General features: G+C 41.3%; 1 protein-coding gene across 1 annotated transcript in view; it reads left to right on the forward strand.

Annotated features, from left to right (window-relative positions):
* LOC140726923 (FRAS1-related extracellular matrix protein 2-like) overlaps positions 1–26,959 on the forward strand; it is a 212,443-nt gene that overhangs the window by 76,441 nt on the left and 109,043 nt on the right. Inside the window, exons 5-6 of the mRNA XM_073043928.1 lie at positions 24,333–24,458; positions 25,522–25,770. Coding sequence (XP_072900029.1) covers positions 24,333–24,458; positions 25,522–25,770 — 375 coding nt within the window. The remainder of the gene's footprint in view (positions 1–24,332; positions 24,459–25,521; positions 25,771–26,959) is intronic.

The raw sequence follows: 26,959 nt of genomic DNA on the forward strand, positions 1-26,959 counted from the left end.
GTGTGTAGTCCATCTTGATCAGGTGACTTATCGGCCCTCCGCTTCCCATGCACCTTCTCCTTAGTTATAGCAATGACATTGAATTTTGCCCCCGACACTTGAATTTCTGGCATACTGCTAGTGTCTTCTACAGTGAAAACTGATGCAGAATATTCATTAAGTTCATCTGTCATCTCTTTGTCCCCCCATTCCTACCTCTCCAGCTTAATTTTCTAGCAAGTCAATATCCACTCTCATCTCAATTTACTCTTTTGACATCAGAGAAATCTTTTGGTATCCTCTTTTATATTATTGGCTTGCTTGCTTTCATACTTCATCTTTTCTCTCTTTGTCTTTTTTAGTTGCCTTCTGTTGGTTTTAAATGCTTCCCAATCCTCTAACTTCCCACTGATCTCTGCCATATTATATGCCATTTCTTTTGCTTTTATGCTGCTTCTGACTTCCCTTGTCAGCCACGGTTGCCTCATCCTCCCTTTAGAATACTTCTTAATTTTTGGTATGTATCTATTCTGTGACTTCTGAATTTCCACCAAAAACTTGAGCCATTGCTGTTTTTGCCATCATCCCTGATGGTGTCCCCTTCTGATCAGCTTTGGCCAGTGTCCCCTTTTTACAAGATCAGCTATCTTATTCTGCATATTCTGTGCATTCAAATATAACATCTTCAGTCATGTATTCATCACCTTTTTCAATTTTGCTCTTATGGTACACCTCAAACTCGTGTGTCCCCTTCTCACCAACTCTCATGCCTCTGTAATTCCCTTTACTCCACTGTAATGCTAACACATTTGACTCTAGCTTCTCCCTTTCAACCTGCAGGGTGAATTCTATCATATTATGATCATTGCCTCCTGCGGGTTCCTTTATCTTACGGTTTCTAATCAAATCTGGTTCATTGCATACCCACAATCCAGAATTCTCTTTCCCTTAGTGGGTTCAACCACAAGCTGGTCCAAAAAGCCATTTTTGGCATTCTACAAATTCCCTCTTTTGGGATCCAGCACCAACTTAATTTTCCCAATCTACCTGTATATTGAAATTCCCTGTGACTTATTGTAACATGTTTTATATCTCCTGTTGTAATTTACATCCCACATCCTAGCTGTTGTCCGCAGGCCTGTTTAAAACTCCCATTAGCACCTTATACCCTTGTAAATTTTTAACACTATCCACAAGAATTCTACATCTTCCTATCCTATTTTACCCTCTCCTTAAGATTTGATTTCATTTTTTACCAATAAAGCCTCCCACCCCCTCTGCCTACCTACTTGTCCTTCTGATACACTGTGTATCCTTGGATGTTAAGCTCCCAGCTATGACCTTCTTTGAGCCAGAGCTCTGTGATGCTCACAATCTCATACCTGCCAGACTCTAATTGCACTACAAGATCATCTATCTACCTTATTCTGCATATGGTGTGCATTCAAATATAACATATTCAGTCCTGTATTCATCACCATTTCTATTTTGCCCCACGTTCCACCTCAGCTCATCCCACTGACTGCAATTTTGCCCTACCATCTGCCTGTTCTTCCTCATAGTCTCAATACACACAGCATCAACTTGCATAACAACTACCCCATCCTCAGCCCTATCTCTCCGGTTCCCATTCCCCTGCCAAATTAATTTAAACCCTAGCAAACCTGCCCACAAGCACGTTAGTTCCCATCTGGTTCAGTTATTACCTGACTTTTTTGTACAGGTCAAACTTCCCCAGAAGAGATCCCATTGATCCAGAAACCTGAAACCCTGTCTGCTGCATCTGTTCCTCAGCAACTCATTTAATTGTACTATCATCCTGTTCCTGCCCTGATTAACATGTGCTACTGGGATTACTACATTGGAGGTCCTGCTGTCCAGCCTCTTCCCTCTCTCCCTATAGTCACTTTGCAGAACCCTTTTCCCCTTTCTACCATTGTATTTGGAGCCAATCTGCACCCTTCAGAATCTCCTGCTGCTGCTCTGAAGCATCTGAAACCCAAGCACCTGAGGTCAACAGACAGTCCTGGCGCCTGTTTTGCGGCCACAGAATCTCCTTCCCATCCCCCTAACTATCAAGTTTCCTATCACTTTCACTCTGCTGGACTTTACCCTTCCCTGGTGAGCCTTAGAGTTGGCCACAGTGCCACTGGACTGGCTACTGCTGCTGTGCCATGATAGATCATTTCCCCAAACCGCCAGCAGAATCCAAAGGGGTATACTTGTTGCCACAGGGAAATCCTGCATTGACTGCTTACTCCTCTTACTTCTCCTGGAGGTCACCCATCTACTATCTGAAGCTTGTATTCTGGGTGTGACCACCTCAGATCAAGTTTCATCTGTGAGATTTTCAGCCAACTGAATGTACTCAGGCCCATCCAGCTCCTGCTCCAGTTCCCTGGCTTTGTCAGTCAGGAGCTGAAGTTGCATGCATGCCACCGATGTAGTCATCAGAGAGACCGTTAGGTACCTTGTAATCCTACATCTCACTGGAGGAGCATTCCATCTTGCCTGCACTTGTTATACCTCTAACTTCTCAAGCTTAAGTGCTTGCCTGCACCTTTCTTCCATGACCTTTCTATTCAAGAAAATATCTAATATCTAATTTTGTGCTCATCTCTAGCAACAATTCCTGCTTTAAACCTTTCAGTGTAATTCTTCTCAAATTCGTCTAAAATTCTCATTAGCATACTCATGAATGGCATCCTCCTTGTGTCTTTGTTCTTCCAGATTCCCCACTGCATTTTTCTGTAATTATTCCATCTGTGCTATCAGTTCTTTCTAGATTCTAGCTGTATGGATAGAATTCTGTGGTTTCATGCTAATTGCCCAAATGTAAGCATATTAGCTGCTGCCAGAATCTCCCTCTGTTGCATCCAATTAACCTGGGATCACCCAAGGATCAATTTTTGGCCGCTTCTCCTTTATCTTTATCAGTGTTCTACTTCTTCATGCTATTGTGAAAGGAATAGGGATCAGCTTCCATAAAAATATTTGGTTTCCGTCTGCATGTTGGTACAACATGCATTGGCCACACTTCTGACATGAGTTATAGTTCATCCAATCATGGTGTTCCAAGAATGGCTGACACTTATTGCCCATCCAAACTTGTCCAAGACAAAGTGTTAGTGATCTATCATTTGGAAATCACTGTAGTCCTGGCTTCCTACATTGTGTTTTGATGATGAGTTCCAGATTCAGACTCAATGACAATGAAGGAACAATGATATACAGTGCATTCTGGTTAATTGGGCCATTAGTTCATTGGGGCAGCCACTTATTTGGGAGAACTCTTAAAGAACAAGCATTAATTGAGAAAGTAGCTGGGATTCCTTTCATTTATTTGGGATACTATGCTACTTAATAGACTTGCTGAACAGAGTTTCTAACTAGTGTTAGTCACATGCACTTGTTTGCTCATTAGACACCACACTGTGCTTAGAGCGAATGGTTTTTAAATAGTTTCAGTTGGATGTTTGTGTTCAAAAAGCATTGATTTTATTTCATGGACAGTTGGCAACAAATACGCAGTAAGGCAACTCAGAACTACTTTGTTCACTGTGGTTTCAAGCATTCAGGCTTGGAAATACCAGAAACGACTGGGAGTGAAAATGAAATGACTTCACTACTCCAACAAGTCAGGAACTGTGAAGTATTTGAAGGTATCAATCATAATCTTAAATGCCACATTGAAAATAAAGGTTTGGAGGATGCAGTCATCAAAAGAATTGTCAAAAGGCAGACCATTTCCTGCACTACGTGTCGGCGCTGATCTTATTTATTTACAGTCACTCAAAAGTACACAGCGTACACTGGATATTGATAACTATTTGGAACTAATACATAGTTTTATAGTGCAGTAGTAATATTGCTAGTGTTCTAATTTGTTCTGTATTATTCAAATACATAATTTTCTACTCAGTTAAATGACAGATTGTCTTACTAATACCTTTTTAACTATTTCCATGAAACTTTGGCTAGTTAGCGCAGCTGCTTAATTGGACCAAAATGTACTGTCCTGATGTGTCCCAATTAACCAGCATCCAATCTATTTTCAATTTAGGATGGAGTGCGATAGCTGTCTGCTTTCTACACACAGTGTACAATCCATTCATGGCTTTCTGCTGCTGTAGCCCATCCATTTCAAAATCCGACATGTTCTGCATTCAGAGACTCTCTTTGGCACACCATTGTTGCAACATATGGTTATTTGAGTTACTGTTGCCTTCCTGTCAGCTTGAACCAGTCTGGCCATTCTCCTCTGACCTCATTCATTAACAAGGCATTTTCACCGAGAGAACTGCTTCTCACTGGATGTTTTTATTTTGTTTCTCACACCATTTTCTGTAAACTCTAGGGACTGGAATGCATGAAAATTCCAGCAGTCAGCAGTTTCTGAGATATTCAAAACAACCCATCTGGCACAAATAATCATTCCTACAAATTGTAATGGGAGATAGAAAATGTATGCCAAAAGGGCAATGTTACAATAGTCATGGGGGACTTCAATATACAGGTGGATTGGGATAATCAGGTTGGTGCTGGATTACAGGAGAGGTAATTTCTAGATTGCCTACGAGATGGCTTTTTAGAACAACTCGTGGTTGAGCCCACTAGACGATCAGATATTCTAGATTGGGTGTTGTGCAATGATAAGAGAGCTTCAGATAAAAGATCCTTAGGGGCATGTGATCATCATATGTTCGAATTCACCCTGAAATTTGAGAAGGAGAAGCTAAAGTCAGATATATCAGTATCACAGTGGAATAATGGGAATTACAGAGGCACGAGAGAGGAGTTGGTCAGAATTAATTGGAAAAGAACACTGGCAGAGATGATGGCAGAACAGCAGTAGCTGGACTTTCTGGAAGCAATTTGGAATGCACAGCATATATACATCCCAAAGAGGAAGAAGTATTCTAAGGGAAAGATGACGTAACTGTGGCTAACAAGAGAAACCAAAGCCAACATAAAAGCCGAAGAGAAGTCATATAATAGAGTGAAAATTAGTGGGAAGTTAGAGGATTGGGAGGCTTCTAAAAACCAACAGAAGACAACTAAAAAGTCATTAAGAAGAGAAAGATGGAATACAAAAGTAAGCTAACCAATAATATTAAAGAGGATATCAAAAGTTTCTTCAGATACATAAAGTGTAAAAGAGAGGTGAGAGTAGTTATCAGACCACTGGAAAATGATGCTGGAGAGCTAGTAATGGGGGACAAAAAATGGTGGATGAACTGAATAACCATTTTGCATTAGTTTTCACTGTGGAAGACACAAACAGTATGGTGGAAGTTCCAGTTGTCAGGGGCATGAAGTGTGTGAAGTTACCATTTCTAGAGAGATGGTTCTTGGGAAACTGAAAGGTCTGAAGGGAGATGTCACCTGGACTAGATGCTGAACACCCCAGAGTTCTGAAAGAGGTGACTGACGAGATTGTGGAGGCATTAGTAATGATCTTTCAGATTCTAGAATGGTTCTGGAAGGCTGGAAAATTGCAAATGTCACTCCACTCTTTAAGAAGGGAAAGAGGCAGAAGAAAGAAAATTATAAGCCAGTTAGTCTGACCTCAGTGGTTGAGAAGCTGTTGGAGTCGATTGTTAAGGATGAGGTCTCAGGGTACTTGGAGGCACATGATAAAATGGACCGTAGTCTGCATAGTTTCCTCAAGGGACAATCTTGCCTGACAAATCTGTTAGAATTCTTTGAAGAGATAACAAGCAGGACAGAAAAAAGAGAATTGGTTGATGCTGTGTACTTGGATTTTCAGAAGGCTTTTGACAAGTTGCCACACCTGCGGCTGCATAACAAGATATGAAGCCATGTTATTACAGAGAAGATTCTAGCATGGATAAAGCAGTAGCTGATTGGCAGAAAGTAAAGAGAGGGAATAAGGGGAGGCTTTTCTGGGTGGCTGCCAGTGACTAGTGGTGTTCCACAAGGGTCTGTGTTGGGACTGATTATTTTTATGATGTACGTCAATGATTTGAATTGATGGCTTTGTTGCAAAGTTTGCAGATGATATGAAGATAGGTGGAGGGCTGGTAGTTTTGTGGAAATAGAAAGGCTACAGAAGGACTTAGACAGATTAGGAGAATAGACAAAGAAATTGCAAAAGGAATCGAGTGTTGGGAAGTGTATGGTCATTCACTTTGGCAGAAGAAATGAAAAGGTTGACTGTTTTCTAAATGGAGAGAAAATACAAAAAACTGAGGTGCAAAGGGACTTCAGAGTCCTTGTGCAGGATTTCCTAAACATTAATTTGCAGGTTGAGTTGATGGTGAGGAAGACAAATGCGATGTTAGTTTTCATTTCAAGAGGACTAGAATATAAAAGTAAATATGTGATGTTGAGACTTTATAAAACACTGGTAGGCCTCACTTAGAGTTCTGTGAGCTGGTTTGGACCCCTTATTTTAGAAAAGATGTGCTGAAGTTAGAGACGGTTCAAAAGAAGTTCACAGATATGGTTCCAGGTTTGAATGGCTTGTCATATGAATAATGCTTGATGGCCCTGGGCCTGTATTCACTAGAATTCAGAAGAATGAGGGGTGACTTCATTGAAACCAATCAAATGGTGAAAGGCCTCGATAGAATGGATGTAGAGAGGATGTTTCTTATGGTGGGAGAGTCTGAGACCAGAGGACAGAGCCTCAGAATAGAGAGGTGTCCTTTTAGAATGGAGATGAGGAGGAATTTCTCTAGCCAGAGAGTGGTAAATCTGTGGAATTCTTTGCTACAGGCAGCTGTGGAGGATATGTCTTTATGTATATTTGAAACAGAGTTTGATACATTCTTGATTGATCAGGGCATGAAGGGACACAGAGAGAAGGCCGGAGACTTGGGTTGAGAGGAAAATTGGATCAGCCTTGATGAAATCGTGGAGCAGATGCAATGGGCCAAATGGCCTAATTCTTCTCCTGTATCTTACGGTCTTATTCCACTGTCAAAATCACTTAGATCACATTTCTTCTTCTCATGTTTGGTCTGAACAATAACTGAACCTCTTGACCATATCTTCATGCCTTTATTTACTGAGTTGCTGCCACGTGATTGGCTGATTAGATATTTGCACTACTGAGCAGGTGTAAAGTTTTACCTAATAAATAGGCCACTGAGTGTATGTTCCTTTAAGGTGGAAAAGTTTTCAGGTTTGTGAGGTTCCCTCAATGAAACGTTTGTTTCTGTAGATTTAGAATTAGAATTTTATGTCTTACATCCATCTCACAAGATGAGTGAGTAAAAATCTTTATGTTGCATCTCTGTACAAGCAGTAAGGAAGGGACATGTGGGAGGATATTGCCCAAACATTAGCATTGCATACATAATTGTTTTGTATATGTGAATGTACAGTCAGATACACAATCAGATCGATGTGTATTGGTAAATCTGATGGCCTGGAGATAGAAGCTGTTCCGCAGACTGTTGGTCCTGGCCTTAATGCTGTGATACTGTTTACCAGATGGTAGCAGCTGAAGCAGTTTGTGGTTGGGACGGCTGGAGTCCCTGCTGAACTCCTGGGCCCTTTTTATGCACCTGCTGATGAAAATGTCCTGAACAGAGGAAAGTTCACATCCATAGATGCACTCGGCTGTCTGCACCATTCTCTGCAGTGCCCTACGATTAAGGGTAGTACAATTCCCATACCAGATGGTGACAACGCCGATCAGGATGCTCTCAATGGTGCCCTGCAGAAAGACCTGAGGATTTGGGTACTCATGCCAAATTTCTTCAGCCATCTGAGGTGAAAGAGGCACTGTTGTGTGTTTTTCACCACACCAGCGGTATTATGTACACCAAGGAGCTTGAAACTCACCTTCACAGCTACTGTCCCATTGATGTTAATACGGGCTAGTCTGTCTATGTTCCTCCTGTAATCCAAGATCAACTCCTTCATTTTCTCGACATTGTGTTGTTTTCTTGGTACCACTGTGTTGGTGTTCACTTCTGCTCTGCAGGCTGAATGTCCAGTCCTCATATGTCCTGAATATGGTACGCATTGAAGCCTTAAGGTCAGTTATGGAGGAATTGATCATTTGCGCTGGAGAAGCGATACAAATAAAATGAACCGTTTCCTTACTCAGCTTCTGCCCAAACTCAATGTGAATTGCATAAAAATGAAGGAGACATTCAGAATTCATCAGTCAGGGCTCTCTGCACTTAGAAGCTGGGATAGTATGTTGCAGTTGGACACAACATTGGTGAGGAATTATTTTGGAATATTGTTTTCAGCTTCAGTTGTTCTGCTTTTGGAAAGGTGCCATTAAGATGATATGACTGCAGAGGAGGTTTACAAGAACATTGCCAGGATTTGAAGGACTATGTTATGGAGGGAGCTTGAGCAGGCTGAGGCATTTCTTACTGGAGCTTAGGAGAATGAGAAGGTGATGTTATAGAGGTGCATAAAATCATGAGGGACATAGGTAAGGAGAATCAAGGTTGGGGGATCAAGAAGTAGAAACTGTTGATTTAAGGTGAGAAGAAAGGGATTTAACAGGAACAAGAGAGGCAAATTTTTCACACTGAATGTGGTCAGTATATGAGTGAGTAGGAGTACTAGGACAGGGGCATAGATTGGAAAGGTTTAGAGCATATGGGCTAAACATAAGCAATGGGACTAGCTCAGATGTTCAGCATGGACTTGAAGGGCTGAAGGGCCTATGCCCATTCTGTATGTCTCTTTGACTCTGTGATGGCTAAGAGCTGATCATGACCTAAGGCCACCACTGGTGACCTGTGTGAATGTTACTCATCAATCTGATTAGTACATTCTGTGACTTCCCATTCGGACGTGTCAACTTTTACTGCCATGATGAGGCCATACTCGGGTTGGAGGGGCAACATCTCATTCCCTCTGGGTAGCCTTCAACCCAATAAATGGTTTTGCCTGAAACATCTGTTTATTTCCCTCCATTGATGCTGCCTCACCAGCTGAGTTTCTCCACCGTTTTGTGAGTGTTGGCTAAATGTTACCCAGTGTAATTTAATGCTGAAAGAATGTTTGAATGCTGACTCAACCTGAGAAGGAACAAGCCTCTCTTTTTGGACAACAGGAAAGACAAGTGGAAAAAATATCATTTTTCTTTTGAACATTCTGGTGACCAGCAAAATGATGAGATATTTCTCTATCCCTCATTTGTCAGCTTGCATTTATAGTTCCTTTGTCAGGAATATTCCAAAATTCATCGAACCCACTCTATAGCCTCCTTCCAAGAAGATTAACATTTGGCTGCAAAAAAATAACAATTCCTATAGTTTGGTTAATTAAGTGAATACCAAATAATATGTGAAGCAGCAGATTAGCTCACATGTGGGATCACTCAGAGCCTGTCACACTTCGTTAATTAGCTGACTAATCTAGTTTAGAAAATTGAGAATTTATTGAATATCACTTGGTTAACTCCCTTCCCTTGGTATATTCTCTATGATGTAAAGCAGGACACATTTTTCCAAGTCATGAGCTTCAACAATGTGTAGGTTTACCAGCCCAAGGAAAATACTCTCCCAACCTTGGGTGAATAGCATTACTCCTACTGAGTGACTTATCAGAAGTAGGAATGCATTTGGGAGTATATTGTTTATAGTATGGATTTAGGATTGTAAAAGTAAAATGAGTAAATGCTAAAATAGTAAATGTATTGTAAATCATTAAAAAATAATAACTACCTAACAAGTTCAAGCTTTCATCTGAGGATTTGATAACCCAATCTTTCAACCATGGCCAGCGGACATTATGACAGAATAATTAGGGGTAATAAGTAGTGGTAAATGTCTAGCTGACATTGGCATACATTTGCAGTGTATGCAATTTTGTAAGTTAGGTAAAATGTTCATGAATTAGAAAACTAAAGATTAATCAAGATTCAACTGATACGTTTACTTTGATAATTATCATCCAACAATTAACAGAAGGTCATGGAAGGGGTTAAAATTTTGTGATAAAGAATATCTGTTACAATACTGTTACAGCACTAGCATCTTGTCGAAATTGCATATTCAAAAAAAAAGCAGAAAAAAATAATCTCAGCCAGTCAATCTACTCTAAAACATCAGTTTAGTGATGGAAACTGTTATCAAGCAGCAGTTGGTCAACAGTAGTATACTCACCAGTGCCCAGTTTGGGTTTTGCCAGCATTTCTCAACTCCAGGCCTCAACATGGTCTTGGTCGAAATATGTACAGAAGACCTGAGTTCCAGAAGTGCATTGACATCAAGGCAATGTTTGAGAGTATGACAGTAAGGCACTTAGAAAAACTGAAGTCAATGAACAACAGGAAGAAAACTCTAATGGTGGAGTGTGACCTTGCACAAGGAAAGATGGTTGTGACTGTCAGAGGTTAGTCATCCCAGTTCAAGCAGAACACTGCAGAAGAATCTCAGGGCCAGTGCCTTAGACCCAACTATCATCTTTATTATTGATCTTCGTCCTCCATAAGGTCAGAAGTAAGGATCTTTGCCAATTATTGCATAATGTTCAATTCCAAGTGCAGTTTCTCAGCAAATAAAACAGCCCGTGCTTACATAACATGACCTTGAACTGAATAACATTCAGGTCATGGGCTAATATAAGGGAAGAAATATCTGTACCTCAAAGGTGACTTTCTCCTAGACGATAGAGTTTAACCACCTAACTTTGACACTGAATGCCATTACCATCATCACATTCTTCTTCTCTACCTCCCTGGCCCATCTCCATCAATATCCTAAGTCAGCGTTGAATGTAACTGAATCAAACACGTAAATACTGTGTCATCAGGGGCAGGTGAGACCTATGTTGAGTGACTCATACTTGACACTCCAAAATCATTTCAATATCTACAAGGTGCAAATAAGAGTGTGATGCAGTGCTCTTCCCTTGCCCGGATATGTGCAGTTCCACAACTCTGAAGAAGCTTGATGTCATCCTCCAAAAGCAGCCTTCTTGATTAGCACCAATTTCATTGTCTGCACCATTAGTGTTTAGTGTGTAGAGTGCACCATTAGCAAAATATACTGAAGTTATTCAGACAGCTACTACCTCCCAAACAACCTTCTCCACCAGGAAGAACAAGGACAACAGGTGCCTGAGAACACCTCGATCTTCAAGATGTACACCATCCTGATTTGGAGATATATCACTGGGTGTAAGTCTTGGAACTCTTTATCCAACTGCATTGTGTGAACACTTCAACCTCAGTGTCTGGGAAAGTGTTGGAGTCTATTATTAACAATGAGGTTTCAGAGTACTTGGAGACTAATGATAAAATAAGTCAAAATGAGCATGGTTTCTGTAAAGGGCAATCTTGCCTGACAACCCTGTTAGAGTTCTTCGAGGAAGTAACAAGCAGGCTGGACAAAAGGGTGGTAGTGGATGTTATTTACTTGGATTTTCAGAAGGCATTTGATAAAGTGCTACACATGAGGCTGCTAAACAAGATAAAATCCTGTGGTGTTGCAGGAAAGATACTGGCATGGATAGAGGAATGGCGGACAGGCAGGAAGCAGCGAGTGGGAATAAAGGGGACCTTTTATGGTTGGCTGCCAATGACTAGTGATGTTCCTTGGGGGCCAGTATTGGGACTGCTACATTTCACATTGTTTGTCAGTTATTTGTCTAATGGAATTGATGGCCTTGTGGCAAAGTTTGCAGATGATACAAAGACAGGTGGAAGGGTAGGTAATGCTGATAAAGCAATGCGATTGCATCAGGCTTTGCACAAATTGGAAGAATGGGCAAAATAGCCACAGATGGGGTACAATGTTGGTAAGTGTATGATAAAGCATTTTGGTGAAAGGAACAATAGTGCAGACTATTATCTAAATGGGGAGAAGGTTCAAACATCAAAGGTGCAGAGGGACTTAGCAGTCCTTGTTCAAGACTCCCAGAAGGTTAATTTACAGGTTAGGTCTGTGGTAAAGTAGGCAAATGTGATCAAATCACAAACAAGAGAAAATCTGTAGATGCTGGAAATCCAAGCAGCACACACTAAATGCTGGAGGAACTCAGCAGGCCAGGCAGCATCCATGGAAAAAAGTACAGTCGACGTTTCGGGCCTACACCCTTTGGCAAATGTGATATTAGCATTTATTTCAAGGGGAGTAGAACATAACAGCAGGGATCTAGTGCTGAGGCTTTATAAGACACTAGTCAGTTCACACTTGGAGTATTGTAGTATTGTCCACACTTTTGGGCCCCATATCTCAGAAAGGATGTGTTGTCATTGGAGAGAGTCTAGAGGAGGTTCACAAGGACGATTCCAGGAATGAAGGGGTTAACATATGAGGAGCATTTGGCAGCTTTGGACCTGTACTCACTGGAATTTGGAAGAATGCGGGGGGATCTCATTGAAACTTACTGAATGTTGAAAGGACAAGATAGAGTGGATGTGGAAAGGATGTTTCCTGTGGTGGAGGTATCCAGAACTAGAGGGTACAGCCTCAAAACTGAGGGGTGACCTTTTAGAACAGAGATAAAGAGGTATGTTTCTTTCAGCCAGAGTGTAGTGAATCTGTGAAATGCTGTGCATTGAAGCAAGATGGCAGCGCGACGCAGTTTGCAGCGGCCTCTCCGGAGTTGATATCTGTTATTTGTTAAGCGGGGTGCCGTGCACAATCCTAATCTGATGAAAAACTGACGTGGGAGCACGGAGGAACATCTGGAAATCTCCAGGAAGACCTTCTTCATTGCTGCTGCTGTTGTGATGTCCGGGTCTCTGCTGAGAAGAACAGGCCCCCAGTCCTTAGGGGTCGCGTTGTCAGTGGCCGGTGGCGAGGGCATCGCAGTGCGCTCAGCAGAGGATGGTGCTCAGAGAGGCTGTGCCAGAGGGGATGGTCGGAGGCTCGGAGGTTCGACAGACTCGGAGTCCGCTGTGGTCAGGGCGCTTTCACTGTGTGCTGCGTCTGTGAGGCTGGGTTCGACGGAGCTTTCATTGTGTGCCGCGTCTGCGAGGCTGAGTCTGGCGGTGCCGTGGAAGTCCATAGCGGGGGTATTCCTTTCTGCCACCTGTGTGGGATGATGAGTCGATCGGGACCCTGAGGACTTGTGGAAACTGTGTGGTGGTTTCTTTCAAACTTATAGTCTTTTAACATCTTTGGACTATTTTTACTGTGCCCATAGTCTGTTTTTTATCAATTATGGTATTGTCTGCACTATTGTACCTATATGTTAACTATAACTATATGTAAATATGAGGTTTTGTGTAGGTCTTGTAGCTTTAGTTTTTGGTTTGTTGGGTGATAGAGTTGGTCTCCTGACTTGCTGTGTCTGGATAGTCTAGTTTTGTCTGGTGGGTTTGGAGCTCCTTTCCGGAGAACGTGCTAAGATGGTAGCGCGATATTAATACGCAGCAGCCTCTCCGGACTCTGGATTTGGGGGTTACCAAACGTTATGTGGATTTTCTAGTGTAGTCTGTTTTGTCGTGTGCTTTTGTGATATCATTCTGAAGGAACGTTGTCTCATTTTTTAACTGCATTGCATTTGTGGTTTCTACATGACAATAAACTGAAACTGAACCGAACACAGACTACACTGGAGACCAAGTCCGTGGGTATATTTAAGGTGGAAGTTGATCGCTTCCTGATCAGTCAGGGCATCAAAGGGTATAGTGAGAAGACAGGTGTTTAGGGTTGAGTGGGATCCAGGATCAGCCATGATGGAGTGGCGGAGCAGACTCGATGGGCTGAATGGCCTAATTCTGCTCCTTTGTCTTATGGAAGAAATGGAGTAGTTCAGGAAAGTAGCTCTCTGACACCAAGGGTTTTATCAGTAACACTCAGACCCCTAAAAATGAATTTTAAAACTTTAACCTGATCCTTGTATTTTAATTTAAAGAGTCTCTTGTTCAAAGCTCAGCAAAGACAAGTCAGGTCACTGGCAAAGGTTATATCTGAAACAACATATGAAAGCTACAACCCAATGTCATCATTGGCATGCAATGTAATAGAAACAGAGAGTGAAGAAGAGCATCTGGCTGTGGTATTCCTGGCAGCAAACTGAGCAGATAAAGAACTGGCTTATTTGCCGTTTCTTGTGATTGAGTGGGAGCTGCAGTGCTGTCTGAGGCACAACAAGAAAGGCTTCAAAATCCAACAAACGCAGTCAAAGCATGCATCTGCAGTGCCACCTGGAAGTTTCATCAGTCCACTTCAAACTCTCCTACTTCCACACACCCCTCTCCAATTCCGTGATCAGAGCTTAAAGTCCTGGTTGTTTTCTGTTGCCAGAGTGCATCCCCACAGGGAGAAGCAGCAACTATTGCCGTTTGAAGTCATAGTGTCATTCAACACTGAAGCAGGCTCTTTGGCCAATACTATCCATCAAAGTTAATCCTATTTACCAGAAATTGATATGTAATCTACTGTGCTTTAGCAATTGAAGTAGTTACCTAAAAACTACTTTGCTGAGCTTTAAACAAGAGACTCATTAAATTAAAATACAAGGATCAGGTTAAAGTTGTAAAATTCAATTTTAGGGGTCTGATTGTCACTGATAAAACCCTTAGGATGGTGTCGGTGAGTTACCTTCCTGAACTACTCCATTTCTTCCATAAGACCATGGCTGATCCCGGATCCTTTTCTGGATGTGAAAAGGATGTTTCCCATGGTGGGGGAGTCTAGAACAAGAAGACACAACCTCACCATGAATGGCATCCATTTAAAACAGAGATGTAGAGAAATTTCTTTAGCCAGAGGGCAGTGAATTTGTGGAATTCCTTACCACAGCCAGCTGTGGAGACCAGGTTGTTGGGTGTATTTAAGGCAGAGATTGCCTTTATTGTTCTTTATTGGACATAGCATCAAAGATCATGGAGAGAAGGCTGGGGAGTAGGGCTGAAGAAGGGGGACAGGGATTTAGCCATGATTGAATGGCGGAGCAGACTCAATAGGCCAAACGGCCTAATTCTGCTTCTATGTCTTATGGTCATCATCATTTTTGTCTGTCACGATGATGTTATCAAGATAACATTGTGTTCCTGGGATATTTTGGAACACTTACATAAAAATATAGAAAACCTATAGCATAATACAGGCCCTTTGGCCCACAAAGCTGTGCCGAACTTGTCCTTACCCTAGAACCACCTAGGCTTACCCATAGCCCTCTATTTTTCTAAGATCCATGTACCTATCCAGGAGTCTCTTAAAAGACCCTATCGTATCTGCCTCTACCACCGTCACCAGCAGCCCATTCCACGCACTCACCACTCTCTGTGTAAAAAAAACTTACACCTGACATCTCCTCTGTACCTACTTCCAAGCACCTTAAATCTATGCCCTCTCATGCTAGTCATTTTAGCCACAAGAGAAAGCCTCTGACTATCCACACAATCAATGCCTCTCATTATCTTGTACACCTCTATCAGGTCACCTCTCATCCTCACTTGGACCATTGCTCTTTGCCAAATTGCTGGAGCTGATGCGATGCCAAGTATGAGATGATTATATTGAAACAGTCCCTTGTGAGTGTTGTTTGTGAGGAGCTTCCTGCTTAACTCCTCAATCTCCATTTGCAGATAGGCTTGTGACAGGTCAATGTTTGAAAACCTCTCCCCGCCCACCAAAGATGCAAAAATGTCTCCTATTCATGGTAGGGGATACAGCACCAGGTTGATGCTCACCTTGAAATCCCCAACATATGCAAACCGCTTCAGCCTTCCCTTTCTTGATCACTGGGACAATGGGCATGGTCTGGGACACTTCTTTACCTTCAATCAACGTTTCTCTTCCCCTGTGGCTGACAAAGGATTTCATGATGCTTATCAAATCTCTGACTTCTCATCTTCCACACCAGTAGGTTCCACATCTAATAAATACTTCTCTGTCATTTCCGGTTGCTCCAGTATAGCACCACTACTTGAAACTTGAAAGCTCTTCTTTATCCTTTCAGCATTCCACAGGGACACTTTATTCCATAAAACATTAGCTCACTATAGAATTACTAGTAGTTCTCTTTCATCTATGATTGCAGCTTTCTAGATACAACACTTTAAGTTAGTGGTCACCAACCTTTTTAAGCCCAAGATCCCCTACCTTGGCCTTAGTGAAAGGCAAGATCGACCTACTAAATCAGTTAGTCACACGCATGCGCACCGGGTAGAAAAGACCGGAAGTAAAACCCTGTAACCCGGAAGTAGAAATGACATATGTACACCAGGGGTCACCACCTTTTTTTGCACTGTGGACCGTTTTAATATTGACAATATTCTTGCGGACTGGCCGACAGCGGGGGGGGATGGGGGGGGGTGTGGTTTAAACACGACCGGAATCTATCAGCCGACAGAAGTTTGGCTTGAGGGATGACTTTCAGTATATCACAGCGAGGTAGCTGCTCTGCTACTTATGAAACCCCGAGCCTGAATTAGGTCATCTGCGAATATTTTAGCACCGAGTTCCCCACGAACATTTGGTGTGCTAAACAGGTTTACAGGTGGCACCCATCTGTCCGTGCTCTAGGCCAGTAGCAACGGCACTTCCCGTTGGCGGCACAAGGCGGCCGGTTACCCGAGGCCAACCAGTGATCCCTGGCACGAGGGTATCACTGTGTTTAGGCGACTGATGGCCTCACGTGCATTCAAGTTCAACATTGGGGGTGACAGGGAATGAGGAAAGGTGCAGCTGACTCATATCGTTCAATATCATCAAATGATATCATTTCCTCGCGGCCCGGTGGTTGGGGACCACTGAAGTACACTCTGTAGTGTGTGGCGGGGGAGCTACACACATGCGCACTGGGCAGAAAGAACAGAACTAAAACCCCGCAACCAGGAAACAATCTCTCAACAGTATCTGTGTACTTATTTTTCATTTTTTTCGGGATCTACTGGGAAAGTCTCAAAGATCGACCAGTCGATCGTGATCAACGGGTTGGTGACAACTACTTTAAGTGTTGCATGTAGCAAGTGTCACACTCAATGGCCACTTTACTAGGTACACCTGTACACTCGCTTATTAATGTAAATATCTAATTGGCCAATCATGAATCAATTATAAAAGCATGTAGAAATGGTCAAGCGGTTCAGTTGTTGTTCAGGCCTAACATTAGAATGGGGAAGAAAAGTGATCTAAGTGACTTTGTCCATGGAATGATTGTTGGTGCCAGACAGGGTGGTTAGAGTATCACAGGAACTACTGATTTCCTGGCATTTTTATGCACAAGAGTCTCTAGTGTTTTCAGAGAATGATCCGAAAAACAAAAAAAAGCAACATCTGTAGTCCAAAATGTCTTGTTAGTGAGAGAGGTCAGAGGAGAATGGCTAGACTGGTTCAAGCTGACAGGATGGCGACTAATTCAAATAAACTTGTTACAACAGGTGTACAGAAGAACATCTCTGAAGGTACAACACACCAAATGTTGAAGTGGTTGGCCTACAGCATCACAACACCATGACATACAGAAATACACTCAGTACAGTTTTACATACTGTACCTCATGTACTTAAGAAATATCTTTGTAGGGTGGATCAGAATTAACATTTTGAATGACTTGTTTTAACCTGAAACATTAATTCTCTTTCTCTGTTTAGAACTGCTACCTGACTTGTTGAATATTTTCAACATTTTCTGTTTTTATTTAAAATTTACAATAGTTGCATTTACATCTATTTTGAGAGGTCAGTTATGGGCAGAATCAACTCCTTCCTAAGCAGGGACCTGGACTGCTGTAATGTGCCTATCACCACAGCAGGTCTACAACAATGCAATCTCATTGGCTCTCAACTTGGCCCTGGATCACCTGGACAAAAGCAATACCTACATTGGGTTGCTGTTTATTGATTACAACTCAATAAATTATACATTATTGATTACAACACAATTATACCCTCAGTTCTAATCAACAACTCCAAAACCTGGGCCTCTGGACTTTCCTCGACAACTGGATCCTAGACTTTCTCACCAGGAGGCCATTTAGCCTATCGAGTCTGCTCCGCCATTCAATCATGGCTGAATCCCCTTTTTCCTTCTTCAGCCTTCTCTCCATGATTTTTGATGCCATGTCCAATCCATGTCCAATCAAGAACCTATCAATCTCTGCCTTAAATACACCCAACAACCTGGTCTCCACAGCTGCTTGTGGTAAGAGATTCCACAAATTCGCTGCCCTCTGGCTAAAGAAATTTCTCTACATCTCTGTTTTAAATGGATGCCATTCTAAGGTGAGATTGTGTCCTCTTATCCTAGACTCCCCCACCATGGGAAACATCCTTTTCACATCTACTCTGTCTAGGCCTTGAAACATTCGAAAGGTTTGAATCAGAATCCCCCTCATCCCCCTAAGTTCCAGCAAGTACAGACCCAGAGTCATCAAACGTTCCTTGTATGATAACCCTTTCATTCCCAGAATCATACTTGTGAACCTCCTCTGAAACCTCTCCAATGCCAGCACATCTTTTCTTAGATGAGGAGCCTAAAACTGTTCACAGTATTCAAGTTGAGGCCTCACCAGTGCCTTATAAAGCCTCAGCTCTTATATTCTAGACCTGTTGAAGTGAATGCTAACATTGGATTTGCTTTCAACCAACACACACAAAATGGATTTGCCTTCCTCACCACCAACTCAACCTGCAAGTTAACTTTTAGGGTTTTCTGCGTAATGGCTCCCAAGTTCCTCTGCATCTCTGGTACAACTGGTCTGGGTGACTTATTTACCCTTAGGTCTTTCAGCTTTTTGAGCACCTTCTCCCTTGTAATAGTAACTGCACTCACTTCTCTTCCCTCACACACTAGAACATCGGCACACTGCGAGTGACTTCTACAGTGAAGACTGATACAAGCTACTTATTTAGTTCATGTACCATCTTCTTGTTCCCCATTATTATTTCTTCACCTTCATTTTCTAGCAGTCCTATAACCACTTTCATCTCTCTTTTATTTTTCACATACTTGAAAAAGCTTTTACTATCCACTTTGATATTGTCAGGCAGCTTGCTTTCATATTTCATCTTTTCCCTCCTAATGACTCCTTTAGCTGCTGTCTGTAGGTTTTTAAAAGCTTCCCAATCCTCTATCTTCCTGCTAATTTTATGTTTATTGTATGCCCTCTCTTTTGCTTTACATTAGCTTTGACCTCCCTTGTCAGCCACAGTTCTACTATTTTGCCCTTTGAGTATTTCTATGTTTTTGGGATATATCTATCTTGCATCTTTCTCATTTTCCACAGAAACTCACACTATTGCTTTTCTGCTGTCATCCTTGTCAGCATTTCTTCCAATTTACTTTGGCCAGCTCCTCTCTCATAATTTCCTTTACTTCTCTGAAATACTCCTACGTCAGACTTTATTTTCCCCCTATCAAATTTCAAGTTGAATTCGATCATATTGTGATCACTGTCTCCTAAGGCTTCCTTTACTTTAAACTCCCTAATTGCCTCCAGTTCAACACATAATTCCCAATCTAGTATAACTGATCCCTAGTAGGCTCAGCACAAACTGCACTAAAATGCCATCTCGTAGAAATTCAACAAACTCACTCTCTTGAGATCCATTATCAACCTGATTTTCCCAATTGACCTGCATGTTAAAATCTCCCATGGCTATCATACCATTGCCCTTTTGACACACCTTTTCTATTTCCCATTGTAATCTGTGGTCCACATCCCAACTACTGTAAAGAGGCCTATATATAACTGCCATCAGGGTCCTTTTACCCTTGCAGTTTTTTAAACTCAATCCACAAGGATTCAACATCTTCTGATCCTATGTCACATCTTTCTACTGATTTGATGCCATTCTTTACCAGCAAAGCCATGCCATCCCTCTGCATACCTTCGTATCCTTCTGATAAAACATGTAACCTTGGACATTCAGCTCCCAACTACAATCTTCCTTCAACCATGATTCAGTGATGGCCACAACATCTTACCTGAAAATCAATTCTGTAACAGTGCAACAAGGTCATCCACCTTATTCCTTATACTCCGTGCATTGAGATATAACACTTCGAGTTCTGTATTTGCTACCCTTTATGATTCTGCATCTCTAATGCACTGATACTCACCCTGCTGGCTGCAATTTTGTCCTGTCATCTGCCTGCCCTTCCTGACAGTCTGTTTGCATGCTAATTTTGCTTTTGCACCATCCGTCCTGTCCTGAGTCCCTTCACTTCAGTTCCTGGATAAAAAGCACCTCCGGAATCTTGGCAAAGTGTTCACCAGGCTGAGTGAGTATGGTCTGTAATGTGAGTTTTTCAAGAATGAAATCTCATATTGTAGACATGTCATTGACAAGCACGGCTTACGTAAGTCACAAGAGAAAATTGAAACTGTCCTGCAAGCGCACAAACTGGAAAATGTGTCACAACTTAGGACACTTGGGTCATGTAAACATTGCTACAGTGGTGCATCCATTGAATGCACTGTTAATGACAGGAACAAAGTTGGAATGATTAGAAAGATGTGAAAAAGTACTCAAGGAAACAAAGAGACTAATAACATCCGATGAACTGCTCACCCATTATGGCTCACCCTGCCCATCAGACTGGTGTGTGATGCGTCCCCTTATGGCATTGGAGCCACTTGTCACAAATTATGGATCTGAATGCCCAATTGTATTTGCTTCAAGATCACTGACGAGTGCAGAATGCACAGATCGACTGAGAGACCTTTAGTCTAGTATGGGTAATAAAGAAGTTCCACCTCTACCTCTATGGACAAAAGTTTACACTCGTAACAAATCTCCAGCCCCTTGTGTCCATTTTCAATCCCAGGAAGAGAATTCCAGTGATGACTGCTACCCAGTTACAACATTGGGCACTATTCCTAGGAGTCCACTCTCATGACATAGAGTTCAAGGGTACCAAACAACACTGATGGCTTGTCACATCTTCCACTACTGGCAACTGAAGAAGAAAAGTCTTCATACTGTGACCCAGCAGAAGTGTTCCACACCACATCGGTGGACCAGTTGCTGATAACAAATTCTGAAATACAGAGGGAAATAAGGAATGTCCTAACATTGTCAAAAGTCTGTGAAATCACCATGCAAGGATGGCTAGTTCATGGTAATCCTATATTTCCAGAGTTTTCGACAAGATGAGACCAACTGTCAGTATGTCAAAGAACACTGATGTGTGGATCCCATGTTGCGGTTCCCTCTCAACTGCACAGCAAAGTGCATGATCTGCATGAAGGGCACCTGGGTACAGTCAAGATGAAGAGTCTCACCTGGCCGGGAATAGATAAACAGATTGAAGACTTGGCCAAAAGCTATTCAGGTTGCCAAAAAGTTCAAAATGCACCCCCACAGGCACTGTTAAACCCGTGATCACCACGGCAATGAGTACATATAGACTTTGCTGGGCCATTCATGGACTCCATGTTTCTGATTGCTGTGGATGCTCATTCAAAGTGGCTGCAAATTATTCCAATGAAGTCAACCACATCATAGACCTCCTGAAACCAGACCTCTGGAGGGAAGTACAGAATAAATAGTTCAGCCAGTTGCCAAGTGAAGCATCAAGGAGCTTCGAGATTGGGCAGGAAATCCTGGTGCATGATTACTGAGAAGACAAGCAGACATTCTACAAGAATTGGACCACTGATGTGCACAGTGGATGTTGGATATCAGACATGAAGACGTTATGTGGACCAGATACTGGATGCTCAACTGAAGAACACACCTGAGTCGACTGTATTCAACAAAATGGACACATTACAGTCACTAGACCTACCTCTTAATGACACTTACCTTTTACCTTTACCTGACAACAACGTGACACCGGAAACCAAGTGCATCATCTTACCAAGACTCCCGCCAAACCTGCTGCCACTCCACAGGTCCAGAGGCACAACAAGAATGTTATCGTTGACAAGACATCCACCAAACCTGATGCCACCCCGCAGGTCCAGGCACACTATCCTGAAAGAAACCGAGCACCACCCTAAAGACTGAACCTTTAGAACTGTGAAGTTAGTTACAGACGGTTATTGTAAAAGTATGTTTGTTTGGAATACGAGTTTATGAAAGGAAATTGAATGTTTTGTACATACACAGTTTTATGTTGCATTAATCTCAAGGGGGAGGAGGTATAATTTATGGATCTATTTCTTTTAGAGAAATGACACCCCCCCCCACCGTTAGCACTATGTATTGATCTATTGTCTGTGCCTGCAATGTTGTCTACGCATGCGCACTGTTCTCTCATTCTCTCTCGTTGCAATGTGAATACACCATTTAAAGCCATTCTCCGTGTGTATGCTTTTATTTAATTGCTACGTAGTTGTGCACAGACACAACAGGGTCAGCAGGCACTGAGGAACCAGCCAGTCCCTGGTCGGAAGTCCATACAGGCAGGAGTCACGAGGGCCGGCGAACCCCAGGCCACCAGGGTTTGAGGTCCGTGCGAGTCTGGAAGTGGAGGCTCGAAGGTCAAACCCATTGATTGGCAAGCTCTGTGGTTGATACCCTGAGGCTTGTGAAGTCCATAGTACGAGGCCTGATGTCTGAGAGTCGAGGCCCGAGGGATGAAGGCCTGGAGGATGGGAAAGGGGCTTGTTTTGCTGCTGTTGTTTCTGCTGCTAGTGTTGTTCTTGTGAACATTATGGGCACACTATGTTGGTGCTGGAATGCATGGCAACACTTGAGGGCTGCCCCCAGCACATCCTAAGGTTGTGTTGGTTGTTAGCACAAATGACATATTTTACGGTGTGTTTCGATGTACATGGGATGAGTAAATGTGAATCTGGGACACGAATTGGAGAGTAGCACCGACTGAATAGGTGTGAGGAAATGGAGAGACTGGGAGAATTCCATTGGCATCTTACAGAAAATAGGGTGTTAGAAGCACAGTCGAGTTACTTGTGTGAGTTCATTGTACGTTTTAGTCACTATCTGCCCTCCGAAATGTAGGTAGAAGGAAAAAGCTAGAGATGAATAACTTGAGCCTGATTAAAGGGTGGAAATTATCAGAAAATTTGATCAGTTTTTTTTTCATATGAGTGTAAAAATTCAGAATTAAATTTTTCCAGCATTATAAACAACTTTAAAATTGATCTTTTAGTTTTGATACCCTTTGGAACAGGCAAATTTTTATTGTCTTCATTGCTATACTGGGCAACAGACATTCAAAAATTTCACCAGCTGTTCAGTAACCTAAATTTTATAAAGTGTGACTTGTAAAATCTCTTAGTCTTCCAGGTGTTACTAACCAACTAGCTAAAAAGCCAAAAAGATTCTTTTTTAAAAAGTACTGTCTCTCAAGTTACTTTGATTAATATAACAAAAACTATAATTATCTCTTGTGTTTATATAAATGTGCCAATTGCAACGCACCCCCAAATATTTAGTTTATTCTGATGTGCAGTGTCAGAATTAATCAGGATTTGGGATTGGAAGGATTCCTTTGATAATTTGCCAGAAGCCTCTGTGTGCATGTGCATGTGTGTGTTTCTGGAACAAAAGCAAGCATACTTTCCACCATGGGAGGTGCACAAGCGAGGCTGCCAGCTAGCATTAAAAGTTAAGTGAAGGCCATTAAATAAATACTGTAAGTATATTTTATTAAAGCTTGGTCAATGCCCATTTCTTGACTTTGGAGTGGTTGGTTCATAATTCTCCCAATGTAAAAGTCTTTAGAAAACTGGTTAAACAAATTGATATCCATTCATGTCTCTGGGAGCTAAAAATGTGAAGAGATTCTCACTGCACCTTTCATTATATAGATAGAAATAGAATTCCACAGAATGTCAAAGCATCATTTTTATCCTGTTATAGACACAGTAAAACTCCAAAATCCTGCTGCCACAGTGTTCGGAGATCCTGCTATTTCTGCATCTCCACATTGGGTGTTGAACCCTGCATTTCTTTTAAAGTCTCCAGGGCCCTGTTTTTACATTCCCTTGAAATTCACTGAGGTCCCATTTCCCATGCTCCTTTGAAATTTACCCAGGTCCCAATTCCCAGGTTCCCTCTATACTTACCCGAGCTTGTTTCCAACACTTCTTTTAAACACACTGCATCTTGCTCTCTGGACTCCCTTTAAACTTAGCAGGTCTCATTTTGGGATACCACCTTCAAAAGTAGCAGGGCCCTATTTTCCCTGGCTCCATTTAAACTCACAGGGCCCTTTTCCCATGCTCCCTTTAAACTTGGTGAGTTTGTTTTCTCATTCTCACTTTAATTTCATCAGGTTGGTTTTTTGCTCTATTGTTTAACATCTTCAGAAAAGTGTATTAAAAGTGTGTTTAAAATATTAAAACAAGCAACACTCAGGTTATCTGGAAAATCTACTGTTCTAATGCCACCAAATTCCTAAGTGTGCCATATTTTCAGAGTTGTACTGTGACCAGTTTCTATACAGGTGTGTAAGGTCCAGTATGCTGGAACAATTAATCACATCCATTCACTTTTGTTTCCCCTTAAAAATAACCTATATTTTTCTCTCCAGAGTCAACAGTCTTCATCCCCCAATCTTCCTATGCCATTGATGAAGATGTCGGTGAATTGTTGATTCCTGTGGTGAGAACAGGAGATACAAGTCAAGAGCTGATGGTTATGTGTTTCACTCAACAAGGTAAGAGGATAAATTGCTACAGATAATCTACTTATCACTGTTTTTGCAACCTGTAAGCTAATTTTATTTCTCCATTGGGGTGTTCTGGGGTCAAAAATATTGTTTTTGTATATTTATTGAGATACAGCATGGCACTGGCCTTTCTGGTCCTTCGACCCACGCCAATCAACAATCCCATTATGCCCACCCTTTTTCCGCCACCTACTTTTCCAATACTCTGACAGCCAAAATCTGTTCCCAAGCACCCCCTGTTTCTCCATTTCTATTTGGAATTCTTTGTCTCATCAAGGCTGTCATTTCTTTTCACAATTACACATTGTCCCTCCCATCCATCCATGAACCATCTCACCCAACCTACTGCTCCATTTGGGGACATTTAATTCTTCGTTTTTGCTCTTCAGTCACAATGATTCTTCCTACATTGCAGGCAAGTCAGTACATGTCAAGTTCTGTACTCTTAACCAAATCAGCCAAGTGAGTATAGTGGATTTTAACAGAAATTCATATTCATATTAATCCTAATTAAATATGCAAAGAGTTATGCCACATAAGCTGCTGTTCTATAACTTTGTGATTAGCATGTATTATTTATGAAATAATTGCTTTTGTGATGGTGTCATTATTACTTCAAATTTGATCTTGTAGCTGAGGAAGGACATTACTGTGAACGAAGTATTAAAGTAAAATTGGAAATACATGATAGAATTTCATATGGCACCAGCATAACCGGAAGATTGCTTGTCTGCATTCCCTATTCAAGCTTTTATTTCTTTGGAGGCTGAGAATGAAGTATTTGATCATTTGGTTTTGGTGAAATGGTTGAAGGTGAAATCCTTCGATCCTTTCACATAAGAGTGGTGGGTGCGTGGAATGCACAGCTGGTGGAAATGGATACAATCGGGTCTTTTAAGAGCCTCTTAGATAGGTACATTGAGCTTAGAAAAATAGAGGGCACTAGGGAAATTCCAGACGTTTCTAAAGTAGAAACATGGTCGGCACAACATTGTGGGCCAAAGGGCCTGTATCAGGCTATGGTTTCTATGTTCTATGTGCTTTCTTTCAGGCACTGCTACTGGTACTATTCCATCCAGCGTGTTGTCCTACTCCGATTATATCACTCGTCCAGATGATCACAAGAGTGTCATTCGGTTTGATAAGGATGAGTCTGAAAAGTGGTGTCACGTGGTCATCATTGATGATTCCTTATATGAAGATGAGGAGACTTTTAATGTTACACTGAGCATGCCCATGGGAGGCAGATTAGGAAAGCATCCAAGCAGTCAGATTTTCATTGTACCAGATCCAAATGACGGTAAGACATATCATTTTCACATTTCTGCATAACATTTTACTAATGGGTGACTGAACCAAGAAATAAATTGATCTGAAATTGTTTGTTAATGGCCCATGTTTGAAATTTTCTCATTATTGTTGAATTGAATCATTTGAAATCATATCCAATGAAAAGAAACCCCATAATCATTTGCAGATTTAAATCTTATAACTCAATATATGAACATTTATAATAATCCTGTTGTGAATTTAAAAGGTTTCAGGTAATCTAGTAAATTTAGTTATATTTGTTCCACAGGTGATGAATTTTCTGTAATAATGGTGCATTGATCAGTTGATGCCTAAAACTGTCTTGTGTAGTCCATTGGTTTGAGATCAATGTAACTTCTGCAGTCTGAACTAATATTCTGTCTAACATCTTAGACAGAAACAATTCAGTTTTTTAAAAACTTTGTTGTATGCACTTTGGTATTTTACATTATTAGATATAATTGTTAAGTGAATAGTAATCATGATCTTCATAAGGAAAAGAACAGATCTATCTATAATGCAAGGATTATAGTTCTAACAGAGTAAGATATTAAGAATATGGAAAATGAAATGTGTTAATAAATTACTTAGGTGAATTGATTAGATTTCTTGTCAAGGAATGTTACATACCTTGTTTAGGGAAGTTGGTTCATGTCAGAGTTGATCTCAAAATTGCTGAGTACTTTGCTAATAAATGAAAGTGGTACCAGCATCCTCCATCCTTTGTAAGGTAAAATATAATACCCAAAATGGATTTTCTGAAATTCGATAATGGAGCTCAAAACAATTGCATATAATTGACTGAATAGTGAACTGTTAACAAGCATTGTAATCTCTCATGTGAATCATAATTTTTTTGAATTCTATAGAAACATTCTTGATTTAAATATTTCCACAGTTTTCAGAGTTACTGCCTATCTTAATGACAGTTTATCTTTCAAACTGTCAAATGCAAAAAGATTCCCGAAAGTCTTATCCGTGGGCTTATAACTCTCTTAATTAGGGGTTTAGTTCTTCTTGTAAGGTAGACAGTTTGTTTCAATGAAACAGCACTTGGCTTTTTGTCATTTTGGAAGAGTGAAGCTCTGTGTTATCTAACCTATGATGCAATGTCTTGGCTGATGAGTTTCTCTTCAGCTGAAAAGTGTAAAGAAATCTTTCTTTCAATCACTGCATTG

This window comes from Hemitrygon akajei, chromosome 4, assembly GCF_048418815.1.
Source record: "Hemitrygon akajei chromosome 4, sHemAka1.3, whole genome shotgun sequence".
Taxonomy (NCBI): domain Eukaryota; kingdom Metazoa; phylum Chordata; class Chondrichthyes; order Myliobatiformes; family Dasyatidae; genus Hemitrygon; species Hemitrygon akajei.